Here is a 21,568-nt window from a genome sequence, read left to right as displayed (position 1 = left end):
GGCGCCGCCGGGCTCCGCTCGCCCCCGCCGCGCCGTGTCCTTCCCGCGCACAGAGCGCTTCTCACAGCTGCCGAAAGGCTTTTTGGGTGTAAAAATCCTCGTGAAGGACCAGCAGGTTCTAACCGGAGCCATTGTCTGCCCCACGTGCAGGCCTTTGTGAGGTTTCCCTTTGCTCACATATTTGATCCCTCTCAGGCCGAAAGCGACGTGCTATGGTAAACAAAGAAGCGAGGCGAAAACTTCGAGCCAGGTTATCGGTGTAAGAATTCACTACGTCCCTTCCATTCTGTAGCGTATTAACGACTTTTATCTAAAAGGGCTTAATGACCATTTACACGTGAGGGAGGATAATTCACTCGACAGTTTACTAGCAGTGACCTTCTTTAGCTGATGGGTGGTGCTGCCTTACCCGTCATGCATGTGGTAGCCTAATTTGTGCAGCGATAGGCGATTGCAGGGTTGAAATAATGTTCAAGATGGAAGGCCTGTACTGAAAAGATAGTGTATATTGAGTGCAATCAAGGAGAAATTTTTTTTTTCTTACTGATTTTTTTTTTTTCAAGGTATCTGTCCTGTAGCAATGAAAAACTAACAGAAGTTTTCCCCTTGGATGGTCTATGCTGCTCAGTTTTAGTTGCTGTAGGTTAGACTTAGAATGGACTCTAAACTTTGCAACAGCAAGAAGTTCATCTCTATCTTATGGTCACCGAGAGGTCACATGACTGCTTTATTAATCTGGTACTTGAATGTATGTAACTTTGTAGGAAGGTGAAAACAGAAGGGAGATAACTTAGTTCAAAGGAGCTGAGAGAACAGGCTTTAACACTGAATAGTTAAATTAACTTTTACTGAAGTTCTAACGTGGTACCAGTGTAGACCTTGATTCTGGATGTTTCTGTAGAAATAAATGGTAGCTTCCTTTTGGACCATGAGTAGTCTTCAGAATTGCTCTAAATTGGAATGCTGTTATCGGCAACGATGTGAGTGCTCTTTTTTTTTAAAGATCACCATGCAAGCTTCTTTTTTCCTAGTTATCTAATATTATGTAGGTTTTCAGTTTACTGGTCTTTGGTTGTGTGTTTTGTGTTTTCTTTTAGCTAGAGTCCTTAACATATGTGAGGAAAATCCATTTTTGCTGCAGAATATGTAGGTTTTTGCTTTGTTACTAATGGGTAATTTGTCCTGTAAGTCCTATCATTTTGGGGTTTTGTGCTTATTGTGGTTTAGACTATTTGTCTTGTAATGTCTATGCTCTATTTTTGTTTCATTACTTCCTTATCAAACTATTTCTTGATTTCATGCGGAAATACAGAGAAATTCAAAATAATTGGTGAAGAGAAGTAACTGTAGATAAAAAAAAAAAGGAATCTTAATTTTTCTAGTATGAAAAGTTGTGATCTCTATAAAGCTTGGTGTGTAAAGCTCTCTTAATGTTGTTTTAAAGAGCTTGTTTAGATTTCAGTTCTACAGGAACAGAGATTTTGAAAAATCCCATCTAAGAACCAATGTTTTAGTTGTTTGCAGCTGCATCACTGTAGCTTTTGTTTCACATGTATAACTAAAAATGTGAAAGACTGAATATCATGTAATGTATTGGTATCTGTCCCCTGATTTAAATTTTAGGACAAGTTTCTGCCTGTCCTATTACTTGCCTTGATCCTGCTAAAGTATAAGCAGAACAATTAAGTACTCCTGTAGAAAAAGTGGTGGTCCTGAGAGTCAAAGTGCTGGTCAAATAAAAAGCATTCTGAAAAATCTCTTGCAGTGTTTCAACTGTATTTAAGTTTTCTTACTGTTTTAGAACAATGAAGTTGAATACAAGCAATCATCTGTACATTTCTGCATCTGTAACTCACATGCTTAGTTTAAAGTGAGATTAAATCTTCCATTATTGGAAGGTAAGAAAAATAAAATTATTATTGTGAGGATTGATAGAGTTGAATGAGTAGCTGAGGCAGCCATTTTGTGTTTGACGTATTGCTGTGAATAGAGGTGAAAGACAAATGGGTTGAAACTTAAACTGTGATATAGTTTTTGCGTGAATTCTGTAGGGTAAGTAATTTTAATGGAAGTTCAGTGTGATTCTTCCTGTAAGTTAATGAAGATAAGCAAGAAAACTAGTTGTAGCTATTGTGTGCTGTAGTGGTGTCTAAATCCAAGTACAGCTAATTTATGCATATAGCAAAGCAAGAAATTTTTTTTATCATCTCAACATAGGAGTGATTTCAAAACACTCATTTTCTCACTTTGTTTCATTAAGATTTTCTTTCTTCCTGAAGACAGTACTCGAGTTTCTCACAAAAGAACTGATTTAATCATAATTGAAACTCATTTTGTACCTCTCACAACTAGGCATACAGAAAGCTGGCCAAAGAATACCATCCTGATAAGAATCCAAATGCAGGAGACAAAGTAAGCTTTTTTTTTTAACTCCTGAATTTTGTTGTTGCGGTAGCATCTAAGGGGGCAAATCCAGGTGTGGGGGGCTTGCTGTTACAAGTTGTTAAAAAATAACAACTGTTAGAGAGAACCCTGTCTTGTTTATTTCTTCCCAATCTCAAAATCTACCCTCATATCTCATGAAAAAATGCAGCAGTTGGCTGAGTTAAATAGGTTGAGAAGGTAACACTGAGGGAGAAACTGCCTCTTGTCTGACAAGATTGTCAGCTGGCATTGGTGGCTACACAGGTATTTGAAAAAAATAGTCTTGGGTTTCCAAGTTTTTCCAACAGGGAAAAATGTGTGTGTGGAGGTTCTTGAAACTGCTGCAGTATAAAAGAAACTACCTGTGTGAGAAAGTTAAATTAGATTGGTTATGCCAATAGCAATTTTTAAAGTATCAATTAAGTTGACTCAGCCGATTCTCTTTAACAGAACTGAAATTTTGGTGGTTTTTTTAGAAGTGAGCAGAAATGACTATGAAAAGATAATAGTTTTGATGACAAACAATAGGCATTTTATTAAGTTGCCCAGTTGGTGTGTTTTAACTGCCTAACATAGCTTGAAGTCTTATGTAACTGGATTTTTTTTTTTTCAACAATGGCTACTGCAATACTGTGTGCTTGTGGATTTTCTTTGAATTTTTTTTATAAAAAAACTGTCTTCTACTAGACACAGTAAAGAACAAAATCAATTATTTTTTTTCAATAAAAATATCACATTGTGATAAGAGGTAGAAAAGCTAAGCCCAAGGCTGACTTGTAAGTTGTGCATATTGGAATGAGGGTGGAAAACTAGTCTACACCTTCTTAATTGGGTGTTCATGCTGGGCAAGAAACAGTAGTAAAATGCTCCCTTGAAGTTCTAAATTATCATGCCCTGTTTTGACTCTCTTCCTCTTCCAGTTCAAAGAAATAAGCTTTGCCTATGAAGTATTGTCAAATCCAGAGAAACGTGAGTTATATGATAGATATGGAGAGCAGGGTCTCCGAGAAGGCAGTGGTGGAAGCAGTGGAATGGACGATATTTTCTCCCATATCTTTGGTGGTGGATTGTTCAATTTCATGGGTGGTCAGAGTAGAAGTCGTAATGGTAGAAGAAGAGGAGAAGATATGATGCACCCTCTCAAGTGAGTATCTTGATACTGCAATTTGTACTGCAAAGCTTTCCTGATCAGTACTTGACTGTGGTAATTTATATTCTTGATGTGCTTCTCAGCTGAGATACTCTGCAGTCTGCGCCTGCTTTTCAGACCTGCATGTCCTGTGTAGCCCAGATGGCAGTCATCCGGAGTTACTGTTCATGATTGGCTAATCTCATAGACTATATAATACTTTGCTTTGCCTCATCGTTAGCCTGTATATACTTTGTTAGCATTATTTTCCTTGGTTTTGTTCCTTGTTTGGAAGTTCTAATATGAAAAAGCATTCAACAAACAAGTATCAGTCAGTAGCAGGTCTCTTAGGGAAGCAGAGGTACTGTACTAAGGCTCTGGAAATACTTGAGTTGACTTGAATTTATAGCATAAATTCATCTGGAACTCAATTTGAACTGCACAATGAAAGGAAAAGTGTGTCTGGTGGGTTTGGTTTTGGTTTGTTGTTGTCTTTTAAAGCTGTGCCTTAATACTACATCTAATTGTTTTGTAGATCTGTTTGTAGTCAGTGCTGGCTTTTTGCCTGCTGAGCAGGTCTTCTCTAAGTTCTTAAACTGCATCTTTCCGGTGTTTGGTAAACTGTACTTAGGAAAGCCTGTTTGCTTTTGCATGCTTGCTTAGTTTAAGTAGTTAGTGCTGCACGCTGTATTATTAATTAGCTCTGCTTTAGTTGTTATTTGTGAACACTGATGCCAGGCAACCTTTTTGCAATATGTTCAGTTTAAGTTTCTATCCACTAACAGGAGAAAACACTGTTCTTAAACTTCTATCAGTATATGAAGTTTATTGGCGTTTGATAGTGTATTCATGACCTTCTAAAAAAAAATTGAAACATGAACCAATCAAAAGAACTAAGTGGCCTTGGGGACATGCAAACCCTTCCCCATTAAACTATGTGGAAAGCATATACAATACAGTAGTAAGTATTCTGTATGTATAGTTAGGTATGCATGCAATAAATACCGTCAGGATTGTCTAGAGATGTTTGTTTCTCATGTGCCTGGTAGAACTTTAAAAAAACAAAACAAAAAAACCCCAAACAAACAACCACCTAACTATGACTATATAATAACACATAAAATGCTGGGTGTCACAGTTTAGGGTCAGGGCTGCTGCAAGACTTGTAAGAGATGCTCTCTGTTAACCCATTTCCCCCTGCAAAGGGGAAGACCAAGGGAATAAGGGAGAGAGACATACAGGTTAGAAAAGTAAAACAGCTTTTATAGAAACAATAGTAATTATGGTAAAATGGACTATATAGAAATATATACAAAACTAGTCTTGAATCTGACTCCCCTGTGATGGCAATATGTCACTGTCACCCCCATGTTTTGGGGCAGGCCCTGGGGAAAAGTCCCAGACTGGACTTGGCGGCAGACAGCAACTGGGCACAGGAGCTGGATTCCAGAACTCGGTTCAGGGACAGGCAGGATCAGAGGCAGAGTGGATGGAGTCCTCGGATGCCGGCCATTGCAGAAGCCAAAGAGGAAGTGGCTTGACTCAGTGATCCTTCAGCTTTATACTGAACATGAGGGATATGGGATGGAATATACCCTATTGGTCAGTTTAGGGTCACCTGTCCTGTTCGTTCCTCCCTGTAGGTGTGGCCTTTACTTTCTGCCCTCCTCAGTGTGATACACAAATATTTAGCAGTGACCTTGGTCTGCCACAAATCCTTATTAGTAACTCTAAACATTGAGCATTATCACTGCTAGAAGCAGACGCTGTCTGCAAAAATATGCTGTTAACTTCAGAAAGTGCAGTTAGAGCTTTAGGTGACAAATAAAATCACTGAACAGAATTAGTTCTGTTCTACCCCAAACCAGAACACTAGGTCAGCTTGTTTCCTAGTAAGAAACACAAGCAATCCTATATAGGTTCGTCTGACTAAGTTACAGATTTTCTCTGAAACTGTTCAGAATTACACATTTATATTCATATGCATGAAATAATTTTTAATTACTTCTTGTGAAAGTCAAAATGGTGCTTTAAAATTTTACTTTAATAGCAGATTTAGTCTTTTTAGGAAGATCTGTTTTTCTTTAATTTGTCCTAGGCAAGTATTTTAATTAATGGGGAAAGTAAGTTGGTAAAAGATAATCCAGGAGAAATGTTTTATTTTGTAGAGTCTCTTTAGAAGATCTGTATAATGGGAAGACAACTAAACTACAACTTAGCAAGAATGTCCTTTGTAGTGCATGTAATGGGTAAGTTTGTTTATATTTTTGAGTTCTCTGGTTGCTTTGTTGGTATATAGTCTAATGGAAACATCTCTTATATGACACCTTTACCAGTATTTGCTTTACTGGAGCTTGCTCTCAGACTAGAAAATTGTTGAATGGGACTGATGATGGAACTGTAACTATTCAAGGCCTTTGGGGGAAAGGGGGTAGGAGAAAACCTAGTTATAGTTGGCTGTGCAATTAGGTACATCAACCTACTGGTGTAGGGGCCTTTCTCATATGCTTCTGAAAAACTTACTTTTCATGCAACTGATGCTTTTTATTCTAGGCAGGGAGGGAAGGCTGGAGCTGTTCAGAAGTGTAACGCTTGCCGGGGTAGAGGTGTACGCATCATGATCAGACAGCTGGCTCCTGGGATGGTTCAGCAGATGCAGTCTGTATGCTCTGACTGCAATGGAGAAGGTAGGCCAAGCTGTTCTCTCTTACTAAATGCACTCAGTTGGATTCAGCCTCCTGGTTAAATCTCAGGAGGAACTTATCCAGAACAGTTTTGTTCTTATGTAGTCACTTGGATCTCAATCTGATGTCAGCATGGAGAAATCGTATTGCTCAGAACAACAGTGAGGTTTACAGTGTTTAATGTACTGAACAGCAACCTGGAAGCTTGAACTTAATATTTTGTTTTGCTATTAGTTGTTTTTTTAAAAAACATTTAGATGTGAATATTATTTATCGCTATTGTGTTAAAGTGAAAACTAAGGTTTTGTTTTAGGAGCTTTTTGTCTTTTTGCAGTATTCTAAGATTCAGGGACAAGTTTGGGTTAAAAATGGAAACTTGAGTAAGTTAAAATCCAACTTTTAAATTAAGAAGATACCTTTTGCTGAACTAATTGTGTCTGGAGGAACAAGTTCGGCACGTGATCTGCATTTCATGTGATTCCTTTTTTAGATCTTCTGCAGATCAGGGTAGTAATGTCACCTTGTGGATTATTTTACTCACCAAAATACTCAGAAATTACACTGAATTGTATTTTGTGACTTGTCAAAACATTTAATAAATGTTATCTTTTGGACATGTTTTCACAGTTTACATACCTAACCTACATATTTAGTAGTTTCAACTGCATTGATGTTAAGCTTTGTTATACAGAAAGGTGGTTTAAGCAGACAAGTTTAATGTCTAAGTCAAGTGCATCTGCTTGTGATACTTAGAGCAGTGTTAGAAATAAGTACTGAAATTGTACAGTGCACATACCCTAATTAAAGACACTATCTTAATTGAAAAATAAAGACGAAGCAGAAGAGAGAATTTAAGCCGGTTTGTGTAGTCATCCTTCAGTTTTCTGGAAAAAGTAATTGCCATGCTAGAGGGTGGTCTGCAATGTGAAAAACTACTCGATTTCAGAGTATAAAAGTGAGATCCCATATGTACCTGAAAACATTAGGTCCTTTCCATGAGCATATCTGTATTTTGGTCCTGCATGAAACTGATTTGATCAGCTGTATTCCCCCATTTTATATGCCAGACTCTGGCTGTATTTATGTCGTTTTTTGTTGTGGCTGTACTGCAAAACGTGGCTGTCAGTGAGCACAGCCCAGTAATCCTTTTTTCACCACTGTTAACAGAAGTGAAATAGTTTGAAATTTGTGTTCTGACTTTTATGGGAGGGGAGACACTTGACATGGGTTTTAGCTTCATCCTTTGTCTTAGAGCTGTCATCCTCCAGCATAACAAGGAATGGCTAAGTAGGCTTTTTTTTTTTTTAAAGTACTAAATTGAGTACTAAGGATACTGGAGTCAGATTAAGACGAGATTTTGTCTGTAGGTTCTAGTGTTCCTTGTTTTGCCTGCCTTTAAAGCTCTCTCACTTTGCAGAATCTTTGATAGACAGCTTGGAAAGTTATGCATATTTTTGTATTCTGCTCCCCACCTTTTTCCTTTCCCTTCTTCCAGCTTGGGTAAATTGAGCATGGCTTTCCTTTTGTGAGGAATTCATAGAGCAACATTTAAATCACTAGTTGTGCTGCATGTATTCTTCAGCCTGCTTTAAAATTGGTTTTCTTCAGAATCAGATGCAATTATGAGGAACTTTCTGAACTTAATTTCCCTTTCTTTAGGTGAAGTAATTAATGAAAAAGACCGCTGTAAAAAATGTGAAGGGAAGAAGGTGATCAAAGAGGTAAAAATACTTGAAGTCCATGTAGACAAAGGCATGAAACATGGGCAGAGAATTACATTCAGTGGAGAAGCAGATCAGGCTCCAGGTGTGGAACCAGGTGATATTGTCCTCTTACTCCAAGAAAAGGAGAATGAGGTAATGCTTTTGAGTTAATATTTTAAATGCCTTTCATCCTAGTCTTTTACATTTAAGTGATATAGATGGCTGTTAATTTTAAAGCAATTCATGCAGTTGCAGCTCTGGGAGAGATGGTGTTTAGCTTTTAATGGATTTATAGCAAGTAACATGGCTTTCACGGTGAGCCAGAAAAAACTTTGCAAGTCTGTAGCCAGAGGATGTGCAGATACTGGTGCTTCCTAAACCTAAGAAAAGGTAGCTTTCTCAGGTGGGCTCTTCAGTACAGTGTGTGCACAGTAAAGAGCTGTTCAGCATGTGAACTTCAGTCTGCTTTACTTGTAAAACTAAAAAAAATGCTAGGTCTTTTTATTTTTCCCAATGTCCTGTGACAGAGTAGGGAACTGCCATTAAAAACCCCACATAGTGCTTTCTGTCTCTGCTGCTGTGGTTGTCATAATGTCGAATCTTGATGTTCCTGATTAAAGGAATCCTGTTTCTTTTTTAAAATCACAATAGTTTGCTAAGGCTTACGCTTGCTGTATTCTGTTGTATATACATTGCAATTTATTTATTTCTGTGTTAAAACTCCCTTAGGACAGAGTTGAGGTGATTGCTTCTGTTTTTGAATGGTTTTGTTTAGAAAGGCCACTGTTATTGTGATGGAACAAGAAACGGCTTCTGTGATAAACTGTGGGGAAAAATGGTGAATGGAGGGGAAGTTTTGTTGTGACACAAAAAAAAGAGCATGGGGTATAAATTTAAATTCCAATCTCATATTAAGGATATAGTATTGGTTATGTGAAAACTAGGTGCGTTAAGCTTTTCAAAGATGTGTCAAGGACTGATAATTTGTCAGTCATTTTTTCATAGCTCTTTACACATTCCTCTACTTTCTCCTGTAGTAATTGTTGAAATGTGGCATTGCAGTTGATTTTGACTCTGATAAGGGAGAAACGGTCTGTAAGCATACAGACCAGATATGCATGATGGAATCAGATTCCACAGAGTGAATGCCACTTCTGTCTTAGTCTTCTAATGAACTACATTTAGTTTTACAGTATTAACAATTCTGAAAAACCTTGTACCTTGTGTCCTAGTGAGTAAAACTAGACTGACTTTTAGTGAAGTTTTTAGGGCTCTTAAAATTTCCCTTGAGCAGAGTCGTGGTTCTGCCAGTGGATAAAGCTTACATTTACTCTGAGAGTCCTGAATTATAATGGCTTAAAGAGTTCCAAACTTTCCAGGCATGTTAAACTATTTGAATTGACAGAATCAAGTTAACTTGGTACAAAGGTTGTTGCTCTGACATGGAATTTTAATAAGAATGATGGATTCTAAATAATGAGTCTCGCGGAGATGCGGTCAGAGGACTAGAGAAGGTATCCTGGTTTTGTTTTGAAGGTTTTCCAGCGGGATGGGAATGATTTGCACATGACGCACAAGATTGGACTTGTGGAAGCACTGTGTGGATTTCAGTTCACGTTTAAGCACCTTGATGGACGTCAAATTGTGGTTAAATATCCTCCTGGAAAAGTAATTGAGCCAGGTAAGCTTGATCTGATAAGGACTCATTTGACTCTACCTCTGTGATTCTTGAATACTTCATTCCATTCTTGTCCTATTAACTGAACCTAGGCTAGAGAAATTAAGAGGCTTGTATAGAGGTGGATTTGTTCTGAACTGGCGCTCTCCAGCTCACTTCTTTTGGAATTACAGGTTGCGTTCGCGTAGTCAGAGGTGAAGGAATGCCACAGTATCGTAATCCTTTTGAGAAGGGGGACCTTTACATTAAGTTTGACGTTCAGTTTCCTGAAAATAACTGGATTAGCCCAGAAAAGCTTTCGGTAAGTAGTTTTTTCAAGCGTAGATGTGGTGGTCTTATATGACAGCTTCTGCAGAGTGTGTGTGGTGTACCTCACATGCTTGCTTTCAGGACTTAAATTTAGATGCAAGTACTGTTGTTGCTCTAGTGTTGTTTGTGGGCAACATGTCACTTGAAAATACCCATGGGAACATGAATGGAACCTGTATTTAAGAGCTGTGCATGTTGGGTAGATGAGGGCAGGAGAATGAGAACTTATCACACAGCACCAGGAAGATTCTGAGTACAGCTGTATTTACTGATTGCACTCTGGGTTGATGGAGCTGTTTGTTCTCTTGAAAGTGATGTCTTCCAGTTGATACAAATACCTTGGATGATTTTAAATGAGTATGCATTTTAGGGTTTTCATCAGCTGAGACTTCTAAACCAAACTTGCTCTGAGAGGAGGTCTTGAATTTCTGGAAAACTGGTCACTTTATTTAGCAGTTGTAGATGCAGTACTTAATACGCTTCTCTTTTTTGGGGGCAGGAACTTGAAGATCTTCTGCCAGCTAGACCAGAATTTCCCAATGTAATTGGTGATGCAGAAGAGGTAGATCTTCAGGAATTTGATACCACTCGTGGTTCAGGGGGTGGCCAGAGACGTGAAGCTTATAATGATAGTTCTGATGAAGAAAGCAGCCATCATGGACCTGGGGTACAGTGTGCCCATCAGTAAACATTTGTCTAAAAAGTTGCACAAGGATTTTTCTTTCAAATTTTGCCTGACTTGTTTTCAGCAATCCTGCTGGATTGTATAAGTAATCCAGATGAACCAATGGACATCTATTGCTGTATGTGTAACTTTTAAATTGGTCTATAGTATCTACAGAGTGTAATTTAAAACTAACCACAAGCTTACATCTTCATTTTGACTGTGTAGCAGAATAAAGCACTTGAGAGGAAGACAAGACTCCTTTTCACATGGGTTTTAAGTTTGTCCTTGTGTCTGTGCTTGATTTTTACAGTTTTGTGTAGATTTTAAGTTTCATATTTTAAATTCAAATTCTACATTGTAAAGTTTGTGTACAATTTGTCCTGAGGCTTGGTATTTGGCTGCACCTGCATAAGCTGCTACAAATAGAATAAAGAATTTCATAGCCTGTATCTATCATCTAGATGCATGGTAAATGGGCTTTGCACATAATGGGTTTAGAGCTGACTGGGAACAATGGAAGACTAAATTAGAAGTGGTTGTTAAGTTTTTTTTCTACCATCTTGTGAACGGTTTCTGAAATTAAATAAAAGCAGTTGGTGTATAATATATTTCTTTTGCCTTAACTCTTACTTTTCCAGTGGCTTTAACTATACTGTGTACGAAGAAACTATCTAGATGGTAGACTTTTTATAAACACGGGGAGGCTGAAGCTGCTTTAAGACTAGGTTGCAGTTAGGTGACAATTGTGTCACATCTAAAAGTCTTCTTAAAATGAGAACTAAATGGGCATGGGGAAGGCTGCAGCCATGTCCCCTTTGTGTGAGGGAAAACAAGGATATCAGAGTTGAATCAGAAGATAACAAAACCTTTCAAATGAAGGTGATTAAAAACCAAAATAATGGTGTCATTATCTTAGCTTTTGAATCCAATTCAAAGCCTGATTCAGCCTGACATCCCAGAGAAATGTTTCCAGTTTTAAAAAAAACCACTTGGTAAAATTAACATTATGCCTGGCAACTTGCGGTTGCATTAACACAGTAAAAAGATGGAGATTTGTATTGTACTTGACAAAAACTTTTGACCTGGAAACATGCTAAGAGTAAACAGCTTCATTACTTTTCCAGTAGTTTGCACCTTGTTTTAACTATTGTGACATTGAGTTCTCCAGCTTCAGTTCTGTTCCGTTTTATATCATTTCAATTGGTAAAAAATACCACAACAAAGCCAAAATGTGACCATAAATGATTATCTGGTACAGTTAGTTATCTAAGCATTCTGTTACAATGTTAAGGAACTGTGCACGAGCTTTGGTTGGTAAGCTGCTTCTTTACAAGAGAGATTTCTCTCCCTTGTCAAAGCAATGCAGTTGAAAGATGCCTCCACTTTCCTTTACAAATCTGAAGTGTGACTTGTTTAATCATTGCTCAGATAGTTGTTGACACTTTACTGATGAGGTTGGGGGGGGACAAACTCCAAGTGTTTCCATGTGCTTGGGTAGGCATTAGCGTTTGAGTGTTGCTGAACATCCTTGTTGTAGACTCTAAAACTGAAGCAAGAATAAATACTGTTTGACCTGTATTTTAGTATTGACTTCTTATGCTGTGGCATTCTCATCTAGTGAATCTTTATTTTTTTATTGAAAGTTCAGATTGGTTTTCATGAAGCCGTGGTTACATACTGATCCTTTTTCCTGATTATTTTATCCAAGAAGCTAGTTACCTTAAACTGTAATGCTTAAACAATTAAAATGTCAGTCTTCTGCTTTAGGATTTACCTCCTTGGAAGGCAGTATGCTGTAAACTTTTTATCTCCTTACTTTAAAATTGCATTTTGGGGGGGGGAGAGAGGAAGTCATGGTAACTTTTTGAATACTGTGCTGAAGTAATATTAGTCCAGCTGTGTTTCAGTCCTGAAATTGGATTAAATTAGGCTCCTCCTGACAGCAGCAAGCTTAAATGCACAGTGACTTCAGCATTGCCCTTATGTTTATCTCCTGCTCTATTAAGAGTGTATCCCTTCACCAAGTTGGATTATAGAAAAATGTCACTTAAAATTCCCAATCTGCACTGTCTTGGTTTCAATATTTAAGTTGCATGTCATACACCACTACGGTTACTAATGCATTAGTAGTTTACTGATGAACTTCAATGCTTAACATTGCCATAGAGGGTCTAACTGGGCCAGTGCGACTGTCCTAGGCATAATCAAATAACTTTAGTTAAGTGTTCTCAGTAATAAAGAGCTACAACTTAAGTTTATGTTAGAGGTGGTACTACAGACAAATAAATATTCTGTATGTTAGGGAGGAAGAAAATGTGATCACCAGAACAGTATAAGAACCATTTAGTAGTTAACACTTCTTTATATCTTTAATATTTGCCTCAAGAAGCTGAAGGAGAAATAAAACAACTCAGGAAGTCTTACCTAGCTTATTTTGTGATCTATTTCCAGATAGAGAGTGACTAAAACTGACCTAAAGGTGACACTCATAGGAAGTCCTGTCTGTCCTTGAGTGTGTTTAATTTACAGTCAGTATCTTATAAACATTTATTCATATGATACTGACAGCGGTGTGGTTCTTGCTCACATAAAGGAGGCTACATGCTTTCAAAAAACAGTTCCCCTATAGCCTTAGGCTGCTGCAAGTATTGTCAACTATGGCTGTGGAGGATGGGTGGAGCATTCAATTGTATGCATCTTAAAAGAAACATTGTAGATAGGGATTTATAAGAATTACTTCAGTTGAGGAGTCCTTGAGCTTCCTTACAGTATACATTTTGTGAATTTACCCTCTGTGTCAGGGGCCAGAAACACTTTCACAGCTCCTAGTAGTAGCTTTTTAGTCACAAAAAAGCTCATCTCTAAATTTGCAACCTGTAAAACACCTGAACAGGCTTGATGAAACACAAACAGCTTTTTTTTTTTTCCAAAGAAAAGGTTAGGCATGCTTTGCAAGACAGCCCAATATGCTTTTTTTCCTAAACTGCACAAAGTGCATGTTTCAGTATTGTAGTGCAATTTTGGTTAGTGTAGTATGGGAGTGAAGAATTAATCATTCATGTTGCAATGTCCATTTGCCTACAACAATCAAAAGCTGATACCACATTCATGTGATACTCATAGCAATTTTATGGGAAAGCAGATGCTCATTTAGATTACTGAATTACAGAACTCTTTGTTAATGTATTGTCTGAAGGAGAGGTTTATTCCTGTACCTCCTGGTTTCCAAGTGAGAGCATAGTTTTAAACCAGTTTTGATAGCGTTTTAACTTCATGGTCTTTACCATTTTTTTCTTCCATCAGATTATTTTTTTTTCTTTACTTGAAACTTCTGACATTTGTTTCCATAAGTGAAGCAAGGGTGGAAGCAAGACAGAAGGAATACTAATCTAGATTTCATTCTTAAACAAATGTTTTAGAGTGTAGGAGTCTTTCATACTATACTTTGCCACAGTGAACACACTTCAGTTGAAACTGCCACCAGCAGAATAAAAGCCAAGTGCACCCTCAAGTTCCTAAAATCCTAGAGCACCCACAGCAGTGACTGCTGGACTAACACCTGGACATGGAAAGATGTTAAAAGACTTTCCTGCAAGTTACCCAGGAGTACATAAACATTAAAAAAATCCGGTTGATGTCGAGGTCACTACCCATCATCTTGCACATTACTGTCACAGCACAGGAAATATGTTTTATTTCTGTGTCAAATTCATACATGACACCACAGAACTAAACTTACATGCCTTAAAATGCTATTCAAAAAAAACTTGCTTATTTCCAGAGATGGCTTCAAAGGGATTGCTCCAAGACTGAACATGGGTAGTAAACCTACACTACACTCCACTTGGGGCATGCATGGAAGAATGACATTACAGAGTTCTGTACTTAGTTACATAAAAAACTCTGGAGTCCTGTTTAGAATACTGGAGTTAAAAGTTATTTCCTACATACAACCTATTACTGTCCATTAAATGTGAACTGATACAAGGGGTTAACTAAGCCTTTTACGAACAAGTTGGAAAAGGAGAAATTTTTTCTGCTTTTGTATCCTCCACAGATTACAGGAATTTAATAATACACATCACATTGTAAGCTTTTATATAAAAACATTTACTGGGCAGTGTACAGCTTTATTAAGACATTATAGACATTCTCTAAACACTTCAGAGGCAGCAAGCAAGAGCTGTAACAAATGTTCTGTAGTCACAAGGTACTTCCATTAACTTGGTTTAGCTGTTGCCTTTCCACACAGTACAGTCAGCTCACTCTAAGAGAGGAAAAACTCATTTTAGTTCAAGCTATCCAACAGAACTTGGAAGAAGAAAGAGCAAAGTCACTGAAGCAAACAGTGAGCAAGCATTCTCCTGTTCTCTACCTACAGATTTATGTCCATGTTATAAAATTCAAACCAGCTCCCAGACCTTTAGCTTAACTCATAGAGCTGCATTCAAGGCTAAATACCTGCAAGACTAAACTGATTAATTATGTCTACATAGATTTCTAGTACTGCACATTACTTCAACCAAAAAAATCACGTACTCTCATCTTCAGAGGAATCAGGCACTATGTGCTACCAAGTTCTGTTCATTCTCCTTCAAAGCAATATACTTCCTTAAACCAAAGGTAAGGCAGTTCCTATTCAATTACAGCAGAGAAATAACAGGAGTATAGTTCATACTCGGCAAGAGACATAGAACAATAGAGAGATTATAACAATAATTGAAACTTAGCTGTAGCTTTGTAAGCCTTTGTGAATATGATAGAGAATGGCAGTTTGCTCACATGGTAGGAGAGACACCAGAGCAATCTAGAAGGAAGAGTGTATGCTTCTGTTGTCACCCAGGCAATTACCAAACTGCACGTGCTTCTTTAAGTGCATTTACTTTTACACATTACCTCTGTGCAGCAGTTCTCCCTTGCCCTATTCTTCCCTCCAATTTATGCCAACGAATTTAGGCTTAACCTCAGAAGAGTTAAAACTTACAGAATTTGAATTAATGGCAGTATCTGACATGCAAACCTGAAACTACATGTAGGCTTACATAAAAATATCCAGACAAGTTTAAGCTTACCACCAAGTTATGAATATGCTGTACTGTATCTTGATTTAGTAGTTGCACATCAATATTATGGAGATCTCCACCAGCTGTACAGAGCGTCTAAACATGAAGAGAAACAAAATCATGTGCTTCCTTCCTGCACTGCAGAACTCGAGTAACCATTTTTCCTTTTGGGTAGCAGCAGCAACTCATTTAGGGATAGCAAGAGAAACTATGGATAGTCTAATAGTGCTATCAATTACTATAAAATGAAAATGTTGGTTTGGGTTTTTTTTTTTGGTTGGTGGTGGTTTGGGGGTTGTTTCAAAAAAAAAAAGGTGGATACCTGTCCGTCAGCCAGGGGAATGTTGACGAATGGAAGAGTTTTATCTTGTGGGACTGATTTACTTCTTAGCAACATGCCTTGAGCTCTTCGTTTGGTCGGTTCAGTTCTTGAGAGGGTCCGTTGCAGTCCAGCACTAGAATACAACAAAAATGTTACTCTGAAGGTAACTTCCTGTGCTCTTCAGGAAGTCTTCAAGCATGAAGCAGATGCACATAATAGCAAAGAGACTTAACAGAAAGGCAATCATGTTTTAAGTTTTTCCAGTTCTGCCAGAAAACTAAAGGAAATCCAACCATCAGCAGCATTTACCAAGCACCACTAGGCAACATTTAATGACCCTTAAACACTGCAGTAACCTAAGCCTGTGTTACTGGCTAATAGTACCTGTAACTACTGTTACAGGAGGCAAGCTGATATTTGGACCACTCAATAACAAGAATATCCCTCTCCACTATCAACAGGAAATGTTTATAGTTTGGGAAGCAGGAAACTTCATGCCTTGGGGTTTACGATGTGATGTGTGCTGTATCTGTCTACTACAGAGGGAGATACCAAGAAATAACAAAGCTGCTAGCTCTCAGAGGTACATGGCATACCTTATGCCATACCAAATTCCCAAGCTTCTTCCACTTATTCTACTTGAAAAATGTACAATTTGGGTATCTTCTGCATGGAAACAAGCCTCTGAAATTCATAGCAGGCCAAGGTGAAACTAAGCCACTTGGTGGTTTCGTGACCCATGTAAGTTAAGTTTTTCACCCCCTCACTTCAGCTTATAACTTCTGCCAAAACCAAACTCTGTAGTGTGTGGAGAATGATAATAACTGAAAACCTTAACTGTTCAATATGCAAAGAACTGATGGTCTGTTTATTTGGTTTGGGTTCTTTGAGGATATTGTTTGCTTTAAACCACAGCAGTTAGTGACATTTTAATCAAGCTTGGGCTCTGAGAATTAATTTAAGCTGTAAACTATACCTTTAAACAACAGTGGGTGGGAGTAGAAATTATCCTCTAAATCTGTTTCTTTTCTAAAATGCCTTAGTTATGACATCATATCCTGTACCTCCATGAGTACATACGTTAACATCCACAATCATAGCAGATGGTGTGACTGGTTCACATCCCTCTTACTAAATTTAGTGGCAGACTATGAAGACCTATCACATCTAGATAGATAATGATTAATATCTAGACTGACAATAATGTAGATAGATATTGTCTTGGTATTTAACAAAATAAGTCATCAAGAGCAAGCTAAAATCCCCTTACCTTTTAGATACACTTGGTATGGCTTTGAAATCCGTAGCACTGCTATCAAAACCAAGAGACTTAATGGCATCAGTCATGCTTGCAGAAGCACGAACAGACCTAACAAAAAAAAAAAAAAGTGGTTGTTGCTTTGGTTTCTTTTTAATTTATTTTCATTTTTTATCTCCTCATCATTTACTGTAGAGTTTGAGCTAGGGTGAAGATAAGACAGCTGGTGAATTAGAGAATGTTGGAGTGCTCCAAGACAGAGACCTACAGTATACACATGTGAAGAAGCCCTCATGAGGTAGACATGATATAATGGGACCTAACACCACAGGGGAATTAAAGGATCATTTGTATCAGTAGGTAAGAGAGGGCTGCAATACCCAAGTTGGGTATAATCCAGGGATCATCCACAGGTTTCTATCTCAGTATGCAAGAAGTTTTTCTGGAATTTTCTTTTTCAGCAAGAATGAATTTTTCTAGATTGCTTCTCAGGATATTTGTCCTGTGTGGCTGACTTCAATCCAGAGAACAATTATTTTTCCAGTTTGGAATTTTAACTCACTTCACAGAATCTTGATGACAGAAGTTTACCTCACTCTTTTCTTTTGTCTCTGTTGTCCCACACAAATTTTGGAGATACTGTTAGGGCATGTGTTTTTGCCTAAGTGTTAGTGTACTTGAATAAAAGTAATCTTCAAGGACTGAGAAGGTAGATTTAGGCAGGCAAAGCAGCCTTCTTAGTTTGATATTGTTGAGAAAAAAATTCTACAATCCCAACTCAAAAAAGTAATTAAACCTGTCTAATATATCAGTGTGCCTAAAAAAAAATTTAACACGTTATTTAGATGGCATTTCCCTGGAGGCAATTTGAATGTATCAAAATAAGTGCCAGTTGGTACAAGTGTGCACACCAGAGCCACAGCTGTAGCAGGAACTTCTCCAAAATTTCATGCAGATATCCACCAATTTTTTAACTCCTTAGGTCTTAAAGTGATATTTGAATTTGGTCCATCATGACTGTAACTGTAAGGTGGTTTTGCAAGTATGTATTTTCCTGTGAGTGATAGCTCCTTAACATCTATGTATGAGGGCAAAATTATTACAGAACAATTCATTAGTTCTAACAGAGCAACAGAGATGTTTCCCTTACACACTCTTCCAAAATATGGAAAATATGTATCAATTACATAGATTCAGAACTGTGCACTATTCCATGAGTGAGAGGTACAACTACATCCCTTCATCAGCTAGAGGTGCTTTTTGTTCGGGATTCACAGCACTACAATGCATCTGATTCATATTACAAAAGACATCTTTATCAGATGTATTCCTGTTGGCCTCAAATCTCAGCTACTCTGACAATAGTTTTATTCAGCATTCACTAGATATAGTGAGTTAAATAAATTATAAAAGGTCAGTCTTACCTAGAAAGAGGGTTCAGTTTGGTATTTAAACCAGAGGCCAGTGAAACCAATGACTTTGTTTTGGAAACCTGAAAACATATATTTAAGACAGCAATGAAAAGAAGTGTCATTTTAAGGCAAAATTATAGTTATTTCCAGAGAGCAATACTGTAAGGATTCCCTGAAAAAGAACAGCTGAGTCCCACAGTGCTGCCTTTTATATAGTTCTATATAGACATAAAATGGCAAATATGCATTCCAAAACAAGAGTTTCATAATGGCAAAACATATTTGTTCATCCCAAAGTTCTATACAAACAACCACCTTTCTAAGTTGTAAGCCCTCTTATAATTAATGCCTGTAACTCTGTGTATAATCTTTTTGTCTCAGTTGTCATCTTGGTCCATCAGTGTCTTGCTGAGGCATTACATTGCACAGGCAGAATGAGGTGGTGAAACGAATACACCTGTGCTATTTGGTTTAGAAATCAGCGTGGACAGGACTGTACAAGTCATTCAACTGTAGAAAAGCATGCCTAAAAACATCAAGTTGGGGGTTTTAAAAAAAAACATTCAACAAAAAACAGTTCCTTAAACCATCAAGACTTACTGGCAAGTCAAGGAAGAATGACTATGCCAGTAATTGCAAGTCTGTGTGAATGCATCACCCCAAGTGCAGATCCTTTATTTCATTCTGAAACTAAGTTGCTACACAGTTGCTTTGCTTAACTTAAAATACAATGAATTTAAAACAAGTGATTTTTCAAACAAACGGGAATCTATTGTGCATCTAGCAGAGTTCATAGCAAGTGAGAATGGATTAAACCCTTATGTTGTTTGTTTTAGAAACAAAAAACTTACTTTTTTAGATATTGTCTTTGCAGGAATACGTTTGGCATCTTCATATTCAACAATTGTAGTTACCTTAACTAGAAATATATTAGAAAGACAAGCAAAAGAAAAATCTCATGAAGAGAACAAAACACCACTTCAAACTCCTTTGTTTGCAGCCTGTTTACCCCCTGACAGCCATGTTCTGCTATTCGATGGCCATTCGCCTGGGACAGAGTTCAAAGCAAACTGTGTGGGTTCATCACAGACACTGTGACACACAGGACAGTTAAAAGACACTAGATAACCTTCAACCCCCAGACAAAATAAAATTACATTTCAGCAGTAGTGCCCTTCTTATTGCATATTTCAGGGTATGAAGAGAAGTATTTTCCTTACAAGCCACAATGGGCAGGAGGTCAGAGGGGAAGCTTCAAGAAATTAGGACTGGCTTTCCTAGCTCTTCTGCTATACTGTAAAGCACTGACAAGTCACTTAAATCTGTCTCTTCTCGCCATTTTCAGTGATAAATTACAAGGGCGGGAACTCTTCTCTCACGTTTGAAAGTACCTTAACAATAGCATGGCTCATGATCCTCCAGCACTGAATGCTGGCAGGACCTGCATGTTGTACTTCTAGTTTACACTAGAACACTTTTCCCTCTGGTATCCTTCAGGCTTTACATTCACTTTACAAGTGCTCAGTTCAAACCAAGAACAAAAAAAGAAAATTTAAGAACCAAGCTATGTATTAATGGATTGACTTGCCTTTTTTACTGTTCGTTCTCACCAGTTTTGGATTTGGTATGTCTTCAGTAGAGCAGTCAGTCTTAAAAAAAAAAGTTTATCCAACAAAAGAAAGTAACAGATTTTGCCCAGTAAATGCAAATTATCCTAACAAAAGGCAGTGATGAATTGAAAGGGCAGAAAAGAAAGTGACAGAAGTAGGATTGGCTAAGCACCAGTTTATTTTTTTAGAAGCCTCTGGACTTCTGACTGCAGATGACCCTAAAGCTTTAGGTAAATGTTCATAACCTCACCGTGGCTGGCTATCTAGCATTGTCACATATTACCTTCTATTTAAAGAGGCAGCCAAACAAAATCTTCTGTCTAGAGAAGGCTTATATTCTGCAAACTGATAGAATTTGGAGACGCACACTTACCACTGCAGCAGCGAGAGCCACTTCCTCACTTCCTTGCAAATCTGTAACTCAAGAAAGCGTAGCTTGTTTGTATACAATAACTTGCATAATTATTATCTGCAGGTTCTTATCTTATGGGCTATGAGGCGGAACCAGTAATTCAGGATTACAGTTGCTTAACTAGTTAACATGTTTGTTGCATCTGAACAAGATTCAAGTCTTGTAGGCCAGTCACTCCTAAAAAACAGCAATGAAAATCTTAGGCCATTTCAGTATAGCTAATCTTTGAAAGGATGTTAAGTGTAGTCACACAGTATAGAACTTGAACTCAAAGAAGAAAAACCTCTGACATTGCACTGCTTAAGTTTTTACGCAAATGCTAGGCTTGTAATTATCTCTTCTCTCTTCAGGATTTAAATAAGATGACTTAAAAGCACACGTAAAAGAAGGCTCCAGATTCTATGGGTTGTTACCTACTAATCGTATACCCTGTGTGGCACATGTCAGTCTACTTGAACAAGCCCTCACTGAGCAGCTGCAGCATAGCACACTGCCCACCACTGCCGATTAGCCTAAAACATTCAGCAGGCAAAGCAAACTTTTCCATACGAGTCACCAAGCTCACAGGTTTTCTCACATCAGCCAAGGGCACATCCTGCTGTACCGGTACCCGCATCCCACACACACTTACTGAGCAAGTCTTTCCTTTTCATTTTCCTGATAGCAACCGGCACCTTCAGCAGCTCCACTGTGAACGCCTTCTCGGCTGTTTGCAAGAGCGAATCAAGCTCTTTCTTCATTTCCTGGATATGCTCCTTGGCTTTGGGACAGAACAGGCTTTTACTGACATACGTGTTACACATTTCCCATGGGAACTACGAGCAGGGCGCTTCAGAAAGCAACCCAGCACAGTGTGTTCTCCGGGGACACCCGCCCGGGCCCGCAGCGCCTCCTGCC

The 21,568-nt window shown here is 38.0% G+C and overlaps 2 protein-coding genes across 2 annotated transcripts; one reads left to right on the top strand and one right to left on the bottom strand.

Moving 5' to 3' along the window:
* The first annotated feature begins 2,344 nt into the window (after window positions 1-2,344).
* DNAJA2 (DnaJ (Hsp40) homolog, subfamily A, member 2) lies at window positions 2,345-11,202 on the top strand. The gene is made up of 8 exons (XM_008937007.1): window positions 2,345-2,412; window positions 3,345-3,568; window positions 5,722-5,802; window positions 6,107-6,240; window positions 7,897-8,093; window positions 9,477-9,621; window positions 9,792-9,919; window positions 10,427-11,202. Exons 2-8 carry the CDS (start codon window positions 3,456-3,458, stop codon window positions 10,613-10,615), a joined length of 987 nt encoding a protein of 328 aa, XP_008935255.1. The 5' UTR covers window positions 2,345-2,412; window positions 3,345-3,455; the 3' UTR covers window positions 10,616-11,202.
* Window positions 11,203-14,813: 3,611 nt separating this feature from the next.
* Window positions 14,814-21,431, bottom strand: LOC103769776 (borealin-2-like; the record flags this gene model as incomplete). The annotated part of the gene is made up of 9 exons (XM_008937015.1): window positions 14,814-14,861; window positions 15,667-15,753; window positions 15,980-16,112; window positions 17,250-17,348; window positions 18,662-18,729; window positions 19,501-19,568; window positions 20,238-20,298; window positions 20,633-20,673; window positions 21,303-21,431. Coding segments are annotated over 9 exons (734 nt in total), but the record flags the coding sequence as incomplete, so codon positions are not given.
* Between the last annotated feature and the right edge of the window lie 137 nt (window positions 21,432-21,568).

This window comes from Merops nubicus, unplaced genomic scaffold (genome assembly GCF_000691845.1).
Source record: "Merops nubicus isolate BGI_N331 unplaced genomic scaffold, ASM69184v1 scaffold12360, whole genome shotgun sequence".
In the NCBI taxonomy this organism is placed as follows: Eukaryota; Metazoa; Chordata; class Aves; order Coraciiformes; family Meropidae; genus Merops; species Merops nubicus.
The sequence above is the reverse complement of the archived record's forward strand: the minus strand, read 5'-3'. Positions and strand labels throughout refer to the sequence as shown.